The 14,846-nt window shown below is 42.0% G+C and overlaps 1 protein-coding gene across 1 annotated transcript in view; it reads right to left on the reverse strand.

Moving 5' to 3' along the window:
• Positions 1-14,846, reverse strand: part of SND1 (staphylococcal nuclease and tudor domain containing 1) — a 442,553-nt gene that overhangs the window by 150,297 nt on the left and 277,410 nt on the right. The window contains exon 15 of the mRNA XM_003921017.3: positions 11,785-11,926. Coding sequence (XP_003921066.1) covers positions 11,785-11,926 — 142 coding nt within the window. The remainder of the gene's footprint in view (positions 1-11,784; positions 11,927-14,846) is intronic.

The raw sequence follows: 14,846 nt of genomic DNA on the forward strand, positions 1-14,846 counted from the left end.
GCAGTGTGCACTGCTCACCCTGGGGCTGCCCATTACTAGATTTCAAAGCACTAACCTTTAATTTCAAATTACGAAACCATTTACACTCCCTCTCCTGCATCCAGGTTCTGTCATTTTCTACTATTAGTCTGGCCAAATGGACTCCCCCACAGGGCTGGAGTGGCGGTGAGTAGCACAGTTGCTTGTCAACATTACTACTTAAGTGGCTGCTGGGAAATGCCCACAGCTTGACAAGATGGTGTTGAATAATCCACACTGAAATGTATTCCTCTGGGAAAGCCACAAGAATGGACTTAGAACTGAGGCATTTGAGTACAACCAATGAGACAGGTGCTGTTTTTGGAAAGGATCCAACCGAGAAAAGCCATCAGATTTCTGGAAGCTTCCGATTCCATTCCTCAATGCCCACCAGGTAGAAGGCAAACCAGACAATCCTGCTTAGACTCAGACAGAAAGAGCTTTAAGTAGGAGGAAAGGAGAAGGAGCTGAAAAGGAACGCCTAGGGAAAAGCTCACAGATCTGACTTTCTCCACCATTCCACTGGCCTCATTAGCTCTGCAGAGGACAGGCCTCATCTCTATCCAGGATGTTTTCTCCCCTGGTCTCATCAGTATTAAAACATAAAAGCATAAGAGTAAAAAGCACAGTAGACAGCTTTGGAGTAGAAGAGTAGAAACACTAGTCAGAGAACTTAGACGGAAGGAATCTCCTCACTGACCTACCCATCCAAAGCCAATCCACAGGCCTGTCATGTAACAGCAAGGGTAAATCAACATCTATCTTTTCTTGGTGCATAAAACCAAGAAGATGGTGAGGACTGAACACCCCAATCAGGAAGCCGCACCGTCCTCAGCAGTCTGACTCCACTGAAGGTGAAGACACCACCAAGACTATCTTTTCCTAGTTACAGGAAGCCCTAGATAGGCTGGCACATAAATGGCATATGGGCCTTGCTGTTTCCCTCACCTCCCGGTCACCAGCATCACACCAAGATAAGCAGGCCAGTCTGACATAAATAATTAATTAGGAAGCAGGAGAGCAAGAATTCATCTTTAAGTGTTATAGCTTCAAGGTCTGTGACTGCCATTAAACCATGCCAAATGAATCTTATTTTTATTGATGATTTTATTTGTTACTCTGGAATGAGTACTAAACAAATCATATTTCTCCCTCTTTTACCGTGAAACACTTGATGACATTGTGGGTTTTTAATTCCTACTCCCAATCTTCAGGTATTGGCAGGCTGAGGCTCTTATCATCTTTGCTCATCCTCCTCTGATCTGACCACCTGCAGTTTCCTGATGTTCCTCCTAATAGGATGGTCCTCAGATGGAACACCATACACGAGGTGCGCAATGACTCGGGCTGGGTCAGTACCTGGGTCCACTCCTCCTTGAGTTCTGTATTTCTGGGTTTTAAACTAGTCTTTTTGACAGCAGTTACTTATTTGCTCTTAGTGTTTTATAAAACCTAAGCTGTTTTCATTTCTATAGTATTTAAGGCATGTTTACCCCTATGCTTTTTAAAATATTTTTTTCTTCATGTTGATACATTCTTTACTCCAGTAGACACAATTACTTTGCTAAAAGGCTGGAACTATATCATGTATGTCTGTATTCCTAGCATTGTGCCCAATGAATATAAAAAATTATTAAATAACCATGTAATTGAATGACCCATAAGCATGATGAGGCTCATTCTGGGGATGACTCATGATGTAAAGATGAAAATAATCAGGCTGTAATTGGAGGTTTGCCCTTTCATTCACACGACCAGTGGGTGATGGTGTACCTGTACAGACCGGGAGCGGAAGGCGGAGCAGTGAATGCTCAGTGGCAGAAGAGCTAAGAGGGAGATTCACACATCAATACAGAAGTGGAGAGAAAAATGATTGATGAATATGTTCATTTCTTTTAGACAACTCTTCCTGAGATCTGATATAGGCCAACTTCTTCTGTCTAGATGAATCAAACCCAACATGCCCAAAGAAAATGTAGCAGATCTTCTCAGAAACTCAAATGCCATCTCCCTGAAGAAAACTTTTCCATTCAACAATTGTTATTTGCTCTGTATTCTCAGAGTATGTGGTCTATGCTTTTGACAACTGCTCTCTTGTATTTCCTTGTCTACACTTTCTGTATGGCTGTCTACACAACTAGACAAAAAATATTCGAGGCAAAAGTTATCCTATTAATTTATGTATCATCCAAAGTTTATCTACTGAAGACTATCTTTTTTATTCTGTGCTTGTAAAAATCTTGGACTCATTAAAAAACACTCCCCAAATCTGTTCATTGCGTTAATTCTTTCCTGTAAGTGACTCTCCATGATCTCCGGATGCGAACATAATTCTTCTTATAATTCTTATAATGATATCTTTAAAAGTAAAGAAATAGAGCAGCTCCAGGAAAGTCCCATGTTAAGCTGTCCATTTCTTTAAAAAGTCATTTAACATTTAATAATTGCAAATATATTTATTACAATTGACAGATGAGTTGTTATATATACAAATATAATTTTAAATATAAAACCCAACAAACTAGTTACATTTAAATCATTGATCTGTAGAAGCCAATTTAGTCTTTGAGTTCCCTAACTTTACCTTCCTTAAATTATTCAAAAATAAAATCTGATAGTTTTAAACTGCCCATTTCTAGTAATGGGACCCAACAGAAAGTAAGTAGGCAGTGGAGACAGAATCAAACTGGGAAGTCCCAAGAGAAAGAATACCCCACTTTACAAATATCCATTAGGTTGCAATTCAATTAAAGCATCTGAAAAGAATTCATAAGTATCAGCAGACCCTGTAATTGCTTAATTAAGGATAGAAGCCTAGCAAACACAACCACAATAACAGCCTGATTCATTAGCACCTCTGTGATAGCAGAATGGGATTTCTCACTTAAACATACATTGGCTTTAATTGTGTAATTTAGTTAGGCACTGGTAATCAATGGGGACCCACCATTCCTGGGACCAGAAGATGAGGAGGATATTCCTGTTCACCTTCCCTTCTCTCCTCTCATTAGAAGTTTTGGTCTATTGAAACAGTCAGTTGATATTACAATGAGGACTGCCTGGAGAGGAGATCTTAAAGGAAAAGAAGGAAATGAGGAACTTCATTCAAAGGCATTCAGGGTGCAAGGACATGCAGCCAAACCTTTAGTTCACCATGCACAAGCCCACCACCATTTTTCAAATCCTGGACCACTTAGAACCTTTCTCATTGCCTCCCTTGTCAAAATGCAGCTCCAGAAAGGGAGAAGGAGAGGCGGAGGGAAAGGGAGGGGAGAGGAGAAGGGACAGAGGGAGGCAGAGGGAGAGGAGAAGGAAGAGGGGTTGAGAGAGGGAAAGAGAGGCAAGGGGAGGGAAAGAAAAATGCTAAAGGGCAGGAAAAGGGAATTCTCATTTTCTTGTCTTATTTCATGTGAATAGGTAACTGGTTAATTGTAAGTCACGTGCTGCGTGTGATCCACAGGGGAACTCATTGCCAAGAGGCTGCTGCCTTCTAGATGGTTTGCACTATGAGTTCCATGCAAGGTGACTGGCATCCATTTCCTACCTGCCTCGCCCTGTAATTCCTCATATTTACTGCAGTACCTCCTTTGCACTAAGGAAATGCAAACACAGCACGGTGGACTCAGTGAGTTGGCAGAAGACTCCAAATAACTGGTATGAGGCTCCTCAGATCACTCTGCACTGAAATTTCAAATTATTGCTCTCTTCCCATTCAGGAGAAAAGTATTTGGTTTACAGGCATTATACCTTGACACCTGCTATGCTTATCCAACAGGGCCACTGCCTGAACTGTGCCTGCAGCACGAACCTGATACCTAAGAAGTAACAAGGGAATTACAATAAGAACATTCAATATAAAGGTCATGTAATAAGACAAATACTCCACACCACCGGGCTCTTAAGTAAAAATGTGAGGCCATGTGTTACGGTTCATGCTTAAAATCCTAGCACTTCGGGAGACTCAGGCAAGAGGATTGCTTGAGGTCAGGAGCCTGAGCTTGGGCAACATAGTGAGACCCTGCCTCTACAAAAAATAAACAATATTAGCCAGGTGTGGTGGTATGCACCTGTTGTCTCAGATACTCAGGATCTGAGGGAGGATTACTTGAGCCCAGGAGTTTGAGATTACAGTGAGCTATGATGGGGCCATGGCACTGCAGCCTCAAAAAGAAAAAAAAAAAAAAGAAAAGAAAAAGAAAGTAAAAAATAAAAGCATGAATTGAGAGTCAAATAATTTCCAAATATGTGACTCAGTCTTCCTCTAGACAAAATACTAAAGTAAAATGGGACACACATGACAAGTGAGAATAAACTAAAAACTGCATGAACCACTTTTGCTCTCTCTCATGGAAGAAATGTATGGGGCTCACTAAATGCCAGATGAGGAAAAAGGATGCTTTTTAACAAATGCAGGCTGCCCAGGGATCTTGGCTTCCCTGCTAACTCAGGACAAGAACTGACTGTGATTGCCTCCGAGACTGAAATAAGCCTGCTTAGGAGGAGGCCACAGCAGCAAGAAGAGAGACCTTGAACAGCCTCAGTTCTGATGCTGTAAGGTCACGGGCTCACCAACCAAGCCTAAGGCAGGTGCTCAAAGGACTAGAGGGCAAGAGCATTCAGGAGGCATGACCTGTTGGCTACAGCTGACTTCCCCAGCCCCACCTGCTATCCCATCTGACCAAGCAATCATTCTACATACAGGGGTGCAGGAACCGTGACAGAACGGCCAGCTGGCTTGGGCCAAATGCCACTCCCTATCAAGCTGTGGGGCCGTCTGCCCGAAAAAAGGCCACATAAAAATGGAAAGTGTCCACCCCACCTTGAAGTACAGAGGGCTCTCCAAAAGGCTGGGATTAATGAGAAAAGCACATAAGGGACTGCTCCCAACAATTATCTTGACTTTCCCCTTGAGAATCACAACCCAAACTCCCTCCTTACTGTAAAGAGACATCATTTCCAGCAGAATGCCACGCTTACATAATGGACAGTGCATGCGACAGATAGCTGCAAAGCTCTAGCAGGACAATCGCTACCCAGGCGAACAATCCCACAACACGAATATTATTACATACCTATACTCACCTTCAGTTTTGCAGGTAGTTTTGAAAGACCAACGGCTCATTTTCTCTCTAAGCCTGCTCCCTCAACCCACATCCTCCATCCATCTCATTCCTTCTGTTTCTTTCAGGTCACTGCTCCATTAATTATCCCTGTGCAGCCTTTCCTGATTCCTTCTCTTCAGAATTCAAACCAGTGCTTCTCAACATTTCAAATCTCATGTTCCCCAGGATAATCTCTCACTCCATCTTTTTTATAGCCTCATTTGCCAATATTTTGTTGAGTTTTACATTCTAACATGGATATTATGAAAACAATAGGTATACTGAATAGCCTTTTCAACTATTCATACCTTTTTGATTCTTGAATAAGAATTACAGTTCTAGGAGCACTCAAGATACTGACATCCTCGGAATGTTACCTTCACCCTTTGGCTTTTGCTTTCTGCACTACTTTTCCATTCTCTGTTAGATACTGGGGAAGTGCAATCTGTATTTAATGTTTGTTTCTTACTTCCCCCTTTTACTTCCCAGTCACCTGTAATCTGCCTTTAGTTGACTCAACTCTGATGAAATTGTACCAAGAGAGGTCACCTGTAACGTACTAGTTGATAAGCAGCATAAAAGCACTTCATAATTTTTATATACTTGATGTTTCATGTAAACTCTGACACTGTTGATGCCTGGGGGGAATTCTTTACTCCCCCGGCTTCCAGAAGAATGCTCTCTCCTGACTGGCTGACTGCTCTAATCATATTTTCTCTGCCTATATATGAACACTTAGCCCACCCCACAAAGCTTGGTGTCTTCCAGGGTGCTTACTCCTTGTAAATGCGTCCTCTAGGCACTGTAACAGTTTTAATTACTGCCTCTATGCTGATGGCTCCATGACCTGAATATTTGCATAGGCTCCTCTGCTCAGCTTGAACATTCCCATGGATATTCCAAAAACTAAACCAACAACCTGTTCCTAAAACCTGTTTACTTTTGTGCTGCTTTTGACTGTGAACATCTCGATTTACCTGACTGCTCAAACCTAGGAGACCTTCACTTTCTCCCCTCCACTCAACGTCATCCCCTACTCCTCACCAAAAAGAGACCAGGCATTTCCAGAATCTCATTTAGCCTATCTCCTACTTTTCCAAATCTCTCCAGTTTTCTCCCCAGATTTCAGACCTCTACTACTCTTTTGCCTCTGAATTGCTCTCGCAGACTCTTGTGCCTCATTTATTCTAATATATCCACCAAAATGAACTTTCTTAACCCAAGTCTGAGCATGCTGCCCCTTGCTTAATAGTTTCCAGTGACTCTGAGGATCCACTGCATAATCTAAAAGAGAAGGACTAGCTTGTGTCTGAGTTGTCAGCAGGCTGACAACTCCATGCTCCACCTTCCTCACTCTTTATACTCCACCAGTAACAACGGCTATGTGGTTGCCCAGATCCATGCAGATGTATCGTACCTCTGCAACTCTGCACACGCTGCTATCTCTAGTTAGAACGTGCATCTCCTCCTACCCCTCTTCCCCAACACAGTAAACTCTTCTATGTCCTTCAAAACACAGCTCAAGATACCAGCACCTAGGGAGGTGTTCTCTGATGTCCACCTAAAGAAATAATCATTCCCTCCTCAGTGCTACTTCTAGACCTTGTCCATAATTCTATCCTCTCATCTAGTGCCCAACCTTACATCTTGTTTACATGTCTGTATTCCCTTGGGTGTTTCCTGAGACCTAGGACTGTATCTTACCTGTGTATTCTTCGGGATGGGGTTTAGGACAGTGCAGAGTTCCTTGCTCCAAAGTCTCAGAGGGAAAACCCAGGTGCTTTCCTTCCAGCAAGCTCAGTCAGAAGGAGGCTGGCCCAGCTCCTCTTCTTGATTTATTTCCACTAATCGGTGGGTCGCAATTTTTATGGTAGAGTCATAGCTATGTGCACACATGCTGCACAATTACGCCATTCCAAATTGAGGGGCAAGGCAAACTCTAGTTATAAAAACACTAACTCTTTGCAAGGGAAAGGAGCATATTTGTTGATGATGTGCTTTATAGTGGGCTTGTTTTTGATTCAACTCATTAAACTCCAACAATCATGAGGCAGGAAACAATCCCCAGTTATAACTGATGTGTAAACTGACGCTTGAAGAGGGTACATAACCTCGCTAAAGTCACCTGCTTATACACAGCAGAGCCATGACGCAAACCGAGATCTGCTTTCTCCTAAGACTTTTCCCTGTCCTGTATTCTTGCCAGGTTTCTGAAGAAACCAAAAGATGCATAATCTAACGGCATACAGTATGGCAGGAGAAAAATGTAAAAGGCTTATATTTTTATCACTTATTTGCTTCTGTGTAATCTATCTTTCACAATGTAAGTTAACTCAGGCAATGCCGTTTGAATTGCTAAGCTTAAAATAATGCCAAATACACACAGGAACTGGCTGATGCAGAGACGAGTGATCAGACTGCTCGTGTCTAAGCAACGTAAAACTAGAAGAATTCTGCAGGAAAACTCCAGCCAAGATGGTCTGTGCTCTGAGCCGGCTCCATTCAGGTAATTTAGAGTTTAAAAGACAGAACTTCAATGTTCTCCTTCCCCTATACATTTATGGCCAAGTTTCCCAGAAAGAATAATACTATTTCTCTTTTTCACCCCTGGGATAAAGCGCTACACTGCCAAAAGGATGCTTTTCTTTCTCAGCTATACAGCAGATGATGAGTTGAATACATACAGGCATACCTCGGAGAGTTTGTGGGTTCAGTTCCAGACAACTGCAAAAGTGAATATTGCAAGAGAGCAAGTCACACAAATTTTTAGTTTTCCAGAACATGTAAAAGTATCTACACTATACTGTAGTTTACTAAAAGCACTTTATTGTTAAAAAATATTAACGATCATCTGAGCCTTCACTGAGTCATAATCTTTTTGCTGCTGGAGGGTCTTGCTTCCATGTTCATGCTGCTGACTGATAAGGGTGGTGGTTGCTGATGGAGGTGGTGGCTGTGGCAAAAAACCAATGAGGTTTGCTGCATCAACTGGCTCTTCCTTTCACAAAATATTTCTCTACAGCATGGAATGCTGTTGGATAGCATTTCATTCACTGAAGAACTTCTTTCAAAATTAGAGTCCATTCTCTCAAACCCTGACGCGGCTTTATCAAGTTTATGTAATAATCTGAATCCTTTGTTGCCATTTCTACAATGTTCACAGCATCTTCACCAGGACTAGATTTCACATCGTGAAATAACTTTCTTTTTTTTTTTAAAGACAGAGTTTCGCTCTTGTTACCCAGGCCGGAGTGCAATGGCCCAATCTCAGCTCACCATAACCTCTGCCTCCTGGGTTCAAGCAATTCTCTTGCCTTAGTCTCCTGAGTAGCTGGGACTACAGGTGTGCACCACCATGCACAGCTAATTTTTGTATGTTTAGTAGAGAAGGGGTTTCTACCATGTTGACCAGGATGGTCACGATCTCTTGACCTCGTGATCCACCGGCCTCAGCCTCCCAAAGTCCTGGGATTATAGGCGTGAGCCACCGCGCCCAGCTGGTGAAATAACTTTCTTTCATTTCTAAGAGGCAACTAACTCCTCATCCGTTCAAATTTTTTTTTCATGAGATTTCAGAAATTCATTTTTATCACCAGGCTCTATTTCTAATTCTAGTTCTTTTGCTATTTCTATCAGTTACTTCCTCCACTGAAGTCCTGAACTCTTCACAGACATCCATGAGGGTTGGAATCAACTTCCTTAAAATTCCTGTTTATGTTGGTTGCTGTTTCAACCACCTCCCATGAATCACGAATGTTCTCAATGGCATTTTAAGTGGTGAATCCATTCCAGAAAGTTTTCAATTTGCTTCCCAGATCCATCAGAAGAATCACTATTTATGGCAGCTTTAGCTTTACAAAATGTATTTCTTAAATAGTAAGGCTTTAAAATAAAAATTACTCCTTGATACGATACATGGGCTGCAGAATGAATGCTGTGTTAGCAGGCATGTACAATCTTCTTGTACAACTCTTTCAGAGCTCTGGGTGACTGTCAGCTGCGCTGTCAATGAGCAGTAATATTATGGAAAAAAATCTTTTTTTTCTGAGCAGATCTCAACAATGGGCTTAAAATAGTCTATAAACCATGCTGTAACCAGATGTGTTGTCATACAAACTTTGTTGTTCTGTTTACAGCGCACAGGCAGAGTAGATGCAGCATCACTCTCAAGGGTCTTAGGATTTTGGAATGGTCAATGAGCAATGGCTTTAACTTAAAGTCACCAGCTGCATAAGGCCTCAAAAAGAGAGTCAACCTGTCTTTTGAAACTTGGAAGGTAGGCATTGACTTCTCTCTAGCTATCAAAATCCTGGATGGCATCTTCTTCAGGTAGAAGGCTGTTTCATCTACACTGAAAATCTGATGTTTGGTGTAGCCACCTTCATCAGTGATCTTAGCAGGATCTTCTGAATAACGTGTTACAGCTTCTACATCACCACTTGCTGCTTCTCCTTGTACTTTGATGTTATGGAGATGGCTTCTTTCCTTAAACCTCCTGAACCAACCTCTAACAGCTTCAAACTTTTCTTCTGCAACTTCTTTACTTCTCAGTGTTCACAGAATTGAGAAGAGTCAAATCCAGAGGACTTCCTCTGGATTAGCCTTTGGCTTAAGGAAATGTTGCAACTGGTTTGATCTTCTATCCAGACCCCTAAAATTGTTCCATATCAACAATAAGGCTGTTTTGATTTCTTTTCTATTTTGAGATAGGGTCTCATTATGTTGCCCAGGCTGGTCTGTAACTCCTGGGCTCAAGTGACCCTCCCACTTCAGCCTACTGAGTAGTTGGGACTACAGGCAAATACCACTGCACCCAGCTTTGTTTGGTTTTCTTATCATTCAGTGGGTGGAGCAATCAGAACACATACAACATTTATCAATTAAGTTTACCACCTTAGGGCTGTGGTTCATGGTGACCCAAAACAGTTGCAATAATAACATCCAAGATCACTGGTCACAGATCACCATAACAGATGTACCACTACTAATAATAAAGTTTGAAATATGAAAATTACCAAAATATGACAGCTACATGCTGCTGCAGAAATGGCACTGAGATATTTGCTTAACAAAGGGTTGCCACAATCCTCCTATTTATAAAAACAATGCAAACCTATGAAGTGCAATAAACCTGGATATGCCTGTGCCTCCAACTCTCTAGCAAAAGTTCACTGCCAAGAAACTTCATGGGTGTAGAAACCTTAGTAAAAAGACACAAATAGCTGCATAAAAGGACTCTCTCACACACTGCCACAGTCTCCCTCAGTTTACCACAACTCATATTAGCAAAAATAAAAGCACAGCCCTCCAATAAGGTATGAATTTTCTGCATCTGTTCTTTTGCACAGCTGCCCTGAGCTTGGAGTCACATTTCAATGAGTCCCTTCAGAAGGCCTGCAGAACTGTGCAATGATCAAGTTCATAGGAGTATGCACAAGAGCTGCAATGAGAAGTGACAGCCAAGCAGCAGCAGTGAGATCCACAGTCATGTGTTCAGGGAGTGATTTATCTCACATAACTCAATCCATTTAGTCGGGGCCTGAGGGAGATCCTTATCTAGACAAGAAACTACCTGTGCCTTCTAGGAAAAGAAGGCGATCTGGCAGGAGACGGCAAGCATGGCTCCCGCTTCTCTTTCCCCATAGCAAATTCTATTCAAGAATTCAACCAACGTAAGAAGTGTTGAGACAATAGGACAGTAACAAAAAAGGAAAGCTGGGGACCACGTGCATCTGGGGACCACGTGCATCTGGGGACCACGGCGGGATATGTCTTTTGCAAGTGAATGAATGTTTGTGTGTGCAGGGGTAGCTGGGCGGGCATGGTGGGGGGTGGTGGAAATAAAATGACAGCTTTCCCTCAAAGACTGCAGTCTCTGTGAAGCACCAACTGGAAATAAATAACTATTATTTGCCAGCAGCAAAGAAATGAAGCAGTTTGTTCCTTGAATGCATAAATGTAAATTGCTCAAAGAGCACAGTTTATACATAGCCTTCTGGCTTGTGAAATATTAAGCTACCAGAAAAGACAGGATAAGAGAGACGCACATTAAGACAGCAAAGAAAGGAGCATCGCTTGCCTCAGCACGTCAACCTTAGCACAACAAGAAATACTATCGATGTGGGAAGAGCGTGTGAAAGCAACGTCATAGCTGGGGTTTCATAAGGGGCTGGGATTTTAACGGCATTTGAAAAGAATAAAAAAGAGACAAATGACACTGCCTGGGTAAATGCGGGGGCACGGTGTCTTGGTTCCTCTGAGGCCTCCCCACAACTAAAATGGCAGAGGTGGTCTGTTTCAAGCAGGTAAGGAATGCCAACTCTGAGAATTCCATTGTTGGTATTTTCCGAAGTCTGGAATCTCCTTTACTCTAGCTCTATAAGGGCTGCGTGCTTTCAAATTGCTCCACTACTCCTGCATCCTGCGCTTGGTAGAAACTAGGAGCAAAAAGAGGATGCAACGCTGGGTGAGCAGAAAGAGGGTGCAGGGCTGGGTCTGCAGCAACAGGAGGATCCCATCTAGAAACCGTGTTTGCATATCCCAACCAGAGAGAAAAGCAGGCTGGTGGGCTCTAGGGCCTATCTAGAACACAGGGGAAAGGAGGGCATGTGGCCTCCAGGGGTGACTTCTGACCTCAGAGTAACATGTAACACGTAAGACTTACCTGCAAGCAAGAAGGTAATAAGGCAAGTTTCCTTTGGCAAATAGAGCTTGAGACGAGAACCACTGAAGACGTATTCCACCACAGCTTCAGAACGACCTGCCCGCTGAAGAAAAGGCAGGAACTGCTTTGCTTTTTGGGTATCCTGAAGGAGGAAAGAAGAAAAGAGTAACCAGAAGGTAATGAAACCCATAGTTTTCTTCTAGTCTAGGACAAAAAATTTGGCAGACCACCGGAAGCTAAGCAGATAACCCTATTTATAGACATTTCTGAAATCAAGACATAGACATGATACCCATGAGGCTTCAACAGAAGAAATATAATTAATCAACAGTTTCCAGAACATTCTCATTGACTTAAATACGCAGTTAAAAGGGTGCTTGGAAAATGAGACTTTCACACCAGACTTCTCTGGGGCAAGAAGAGCTCATCTTCCTTTAACATAAAATTGCAAGTACTAACCTTCTATTCAACCGTTAATATTAATTTAAAAAAAAAACGATGCCTAGGCTATGTCACATGGTCCCCATAACCCTATCCCAGGAAGCCGAAAGTAGTTTATCTTCAGTCTTAAATAGGTTATGTAAGATTCAGAGCTCACAGTTTCTTCACCTTGAGAAGAGCTCCAGGCACTAGTACAGCAACTCCTGCTCTCTGTGCATTTTGGGGATGAGATGATACCTGGGGCATATTGTTCCTACCCAGGGAAATGTGTAACAGCAGGATGTGGTCCATGGAGACAAATACCACTTCACGTCAGCATGAATAATTATAGAAACAATAAGAACACGTAAAACGGAATAGCACTTTAAAAACTTTTTCTCATGCATAACACGAAGTCTGTGCATTCTATCCTCCAGAGTGCCAAATCATGGACATTTCGAATCGCAGAACTTTCAGCCACATAAAAGCTAAGGATCTTCAAGTCCTTCCAGTCTCTCAAGCTAATTAAACAGATGATAGGGTAAATGAGCATCAAAATATCACATCGCACATGCTGGGGGAACAGTCACTTGATGTTAGAATTTTAGGTTTTCAGCCCAGCCAGCAAACCTGAAAACCCCCTCTGAGGACACCAAGTTCTGCACACTTTCCTGACTTCTGTGACACAAGCAGTCTGTACCGATCCAAGCTCTTCCTTTTTGACTCTCCTAGCAACAGAGCTATTTTATTTAAATTAATGCACATTAGATAATGAAAATGTAACCAGCCATCAAATATTTCAAGAGTTTTCAGAGCAGTCAAAGGGGCTCCTCTCATTCAGAAGCAGTGAGGTAGGCTGGGATGAAAACAATATTTACAGTAATAAGATTCATCCTTCCCATCAAACACATTCCTAGAGAAAAAGAGAGACAGCGATCCATTCTCAGTGTCTCTAACAGCACTGTGGTAAAAGGAAAGGTAACCATGAGCTTTAGTGGGTTGGAGACTTCCCCATTGAACACTTAAGCATCACATTCTACTACACATATGCAGCATGAAAAATGCCTGTCTGGCAGCTGGCTGAAGTCCAGAACAGTCAAGCAAGATAAATGCTCCACGGGAAAGAAAGCACTACTTGATTAAAATGCTTGTGCCATACTAGTCTAAATCTGGGATATTACTCACAAGCTGAACCAGAAAGTCAACAATTATCAAATTGATTATCGCAAATCACGAGGCAACCTAACATCTCAGAAGAGAAGGCCTTTTCCCTCAAGATCAGAGCAAACTATGTTTTTCAGAAACAGACTTCTGCTCATCACTACTATCCTTTAGATCTAATTATGGAAAAAAATGCTTGTAAGAATAACAACAGCAAACACACACGCATGCCTTTCAAGTTTAAACTAACAAGGAGGTCGCAGTATATTCTCTTCCTTTTTTTCTAAACTCTTACTTAGTTTATAAAGAGGGAAACCTACTCAGACTGATAATAATCAAGGCGCCTCAAAGGGACCTTAGTGCTATCCATGTCATAAAAATCAATACATGTTCCTGCCTTCTCCCAAGTCTCAATGCACAACTCAACAGCTCTATCCCAGAAATGACACATGGGAAGAGAGCCAAAAGGATGACATGTCATTGATTATGGCAAAGATAAGAAGTGAAAGCCAACCAAGACAATCAAAGGCATACAGCAAAATTTAAAAGTCCATCAGAATCGGCCATGTTTATTTCTAAACAAAAATTACAACGTAAGAACATGGAGCTCCCCACATTCTTGAGGCAAGTATTCCAAAGGCTTGGATGAGGTGATACGCTTCTGGACCAGTCATTAAGAGGAAAGATGGACATTTCATCCAAGCTAGCAGAATATTAAGTTCTTATAAAGTCAATTAAATGGACTGTAAGAACCCAAAGATGTTCACGCTTTCAAATCTCAGTCACAGCCACACAGTGGTGTCTGTCTTTCCTTGTCGTCTCAGGCACTTTTTTGCTCAGCATGTTCCTTGCCAATACAAATATTCTTGAAATCATATTTGTTTCAGTGGCTCAAATGAAAACACTGGTTAGGAAGACTGGCAAGTTTCCTCAGGTGATGTAGCTATAAATCCTTCCTGGTAATTTAGTTACAGAAATTATTTATTTTAGGAATTCTGATTACAGTATACCATTGTAGAACTGACTGAATTCGGTTAAGTAATTTGCCTTCCAAAGAGAGAGTGCAAGTGGCAACGTGCTTCAGTCTCTTAGATATGTTTCCAAGGCTAAAAAGAGCTGGGGAGACAGAGATGTTCTCTCTTAAAACAACAACAACAACAAACAAAAGAGCAAAAATAAATAAATAAATAAAACCACCACCAGGTGCCACAGCTCACGCCTGTAATCCCAGCACTTTGGGACGTGAAGGCGGGAGGATCATCTGTGGTCAGGAGTTCAAGATCAGCCTGGACAACATGGTGAAATCCAATCTGTCCTAAAAATAGAAAAATTTGCCAGGCATATGGTGTGTGCCTATAATCGCAGCTACTTGAAGGAGGCTGAGGCAGGAGAATTGCTTGAACCTGGGAGGTGGAGGTTGCAGTGAACCGAGATCATGCCATTGCACTCCAGCCTGGGGAACAAGAGTAAAACTTCGTGTC

Source organism: Saimiri boliviensis, chromosome 10 (assembly GCF_048565385.1).
Source record: "Saimiri boliviensis isolate mSaiBol1 chromosome 10, mSaiBol1.pri, whole genome shotgun sequence".
Taxonomy (NCBI): domain Eukaryota; kingdom Metazoa; phylum Chordata; class Mammalia; order Primates; family Cebidae; genus Saimiri; species Saimiri boliviensis.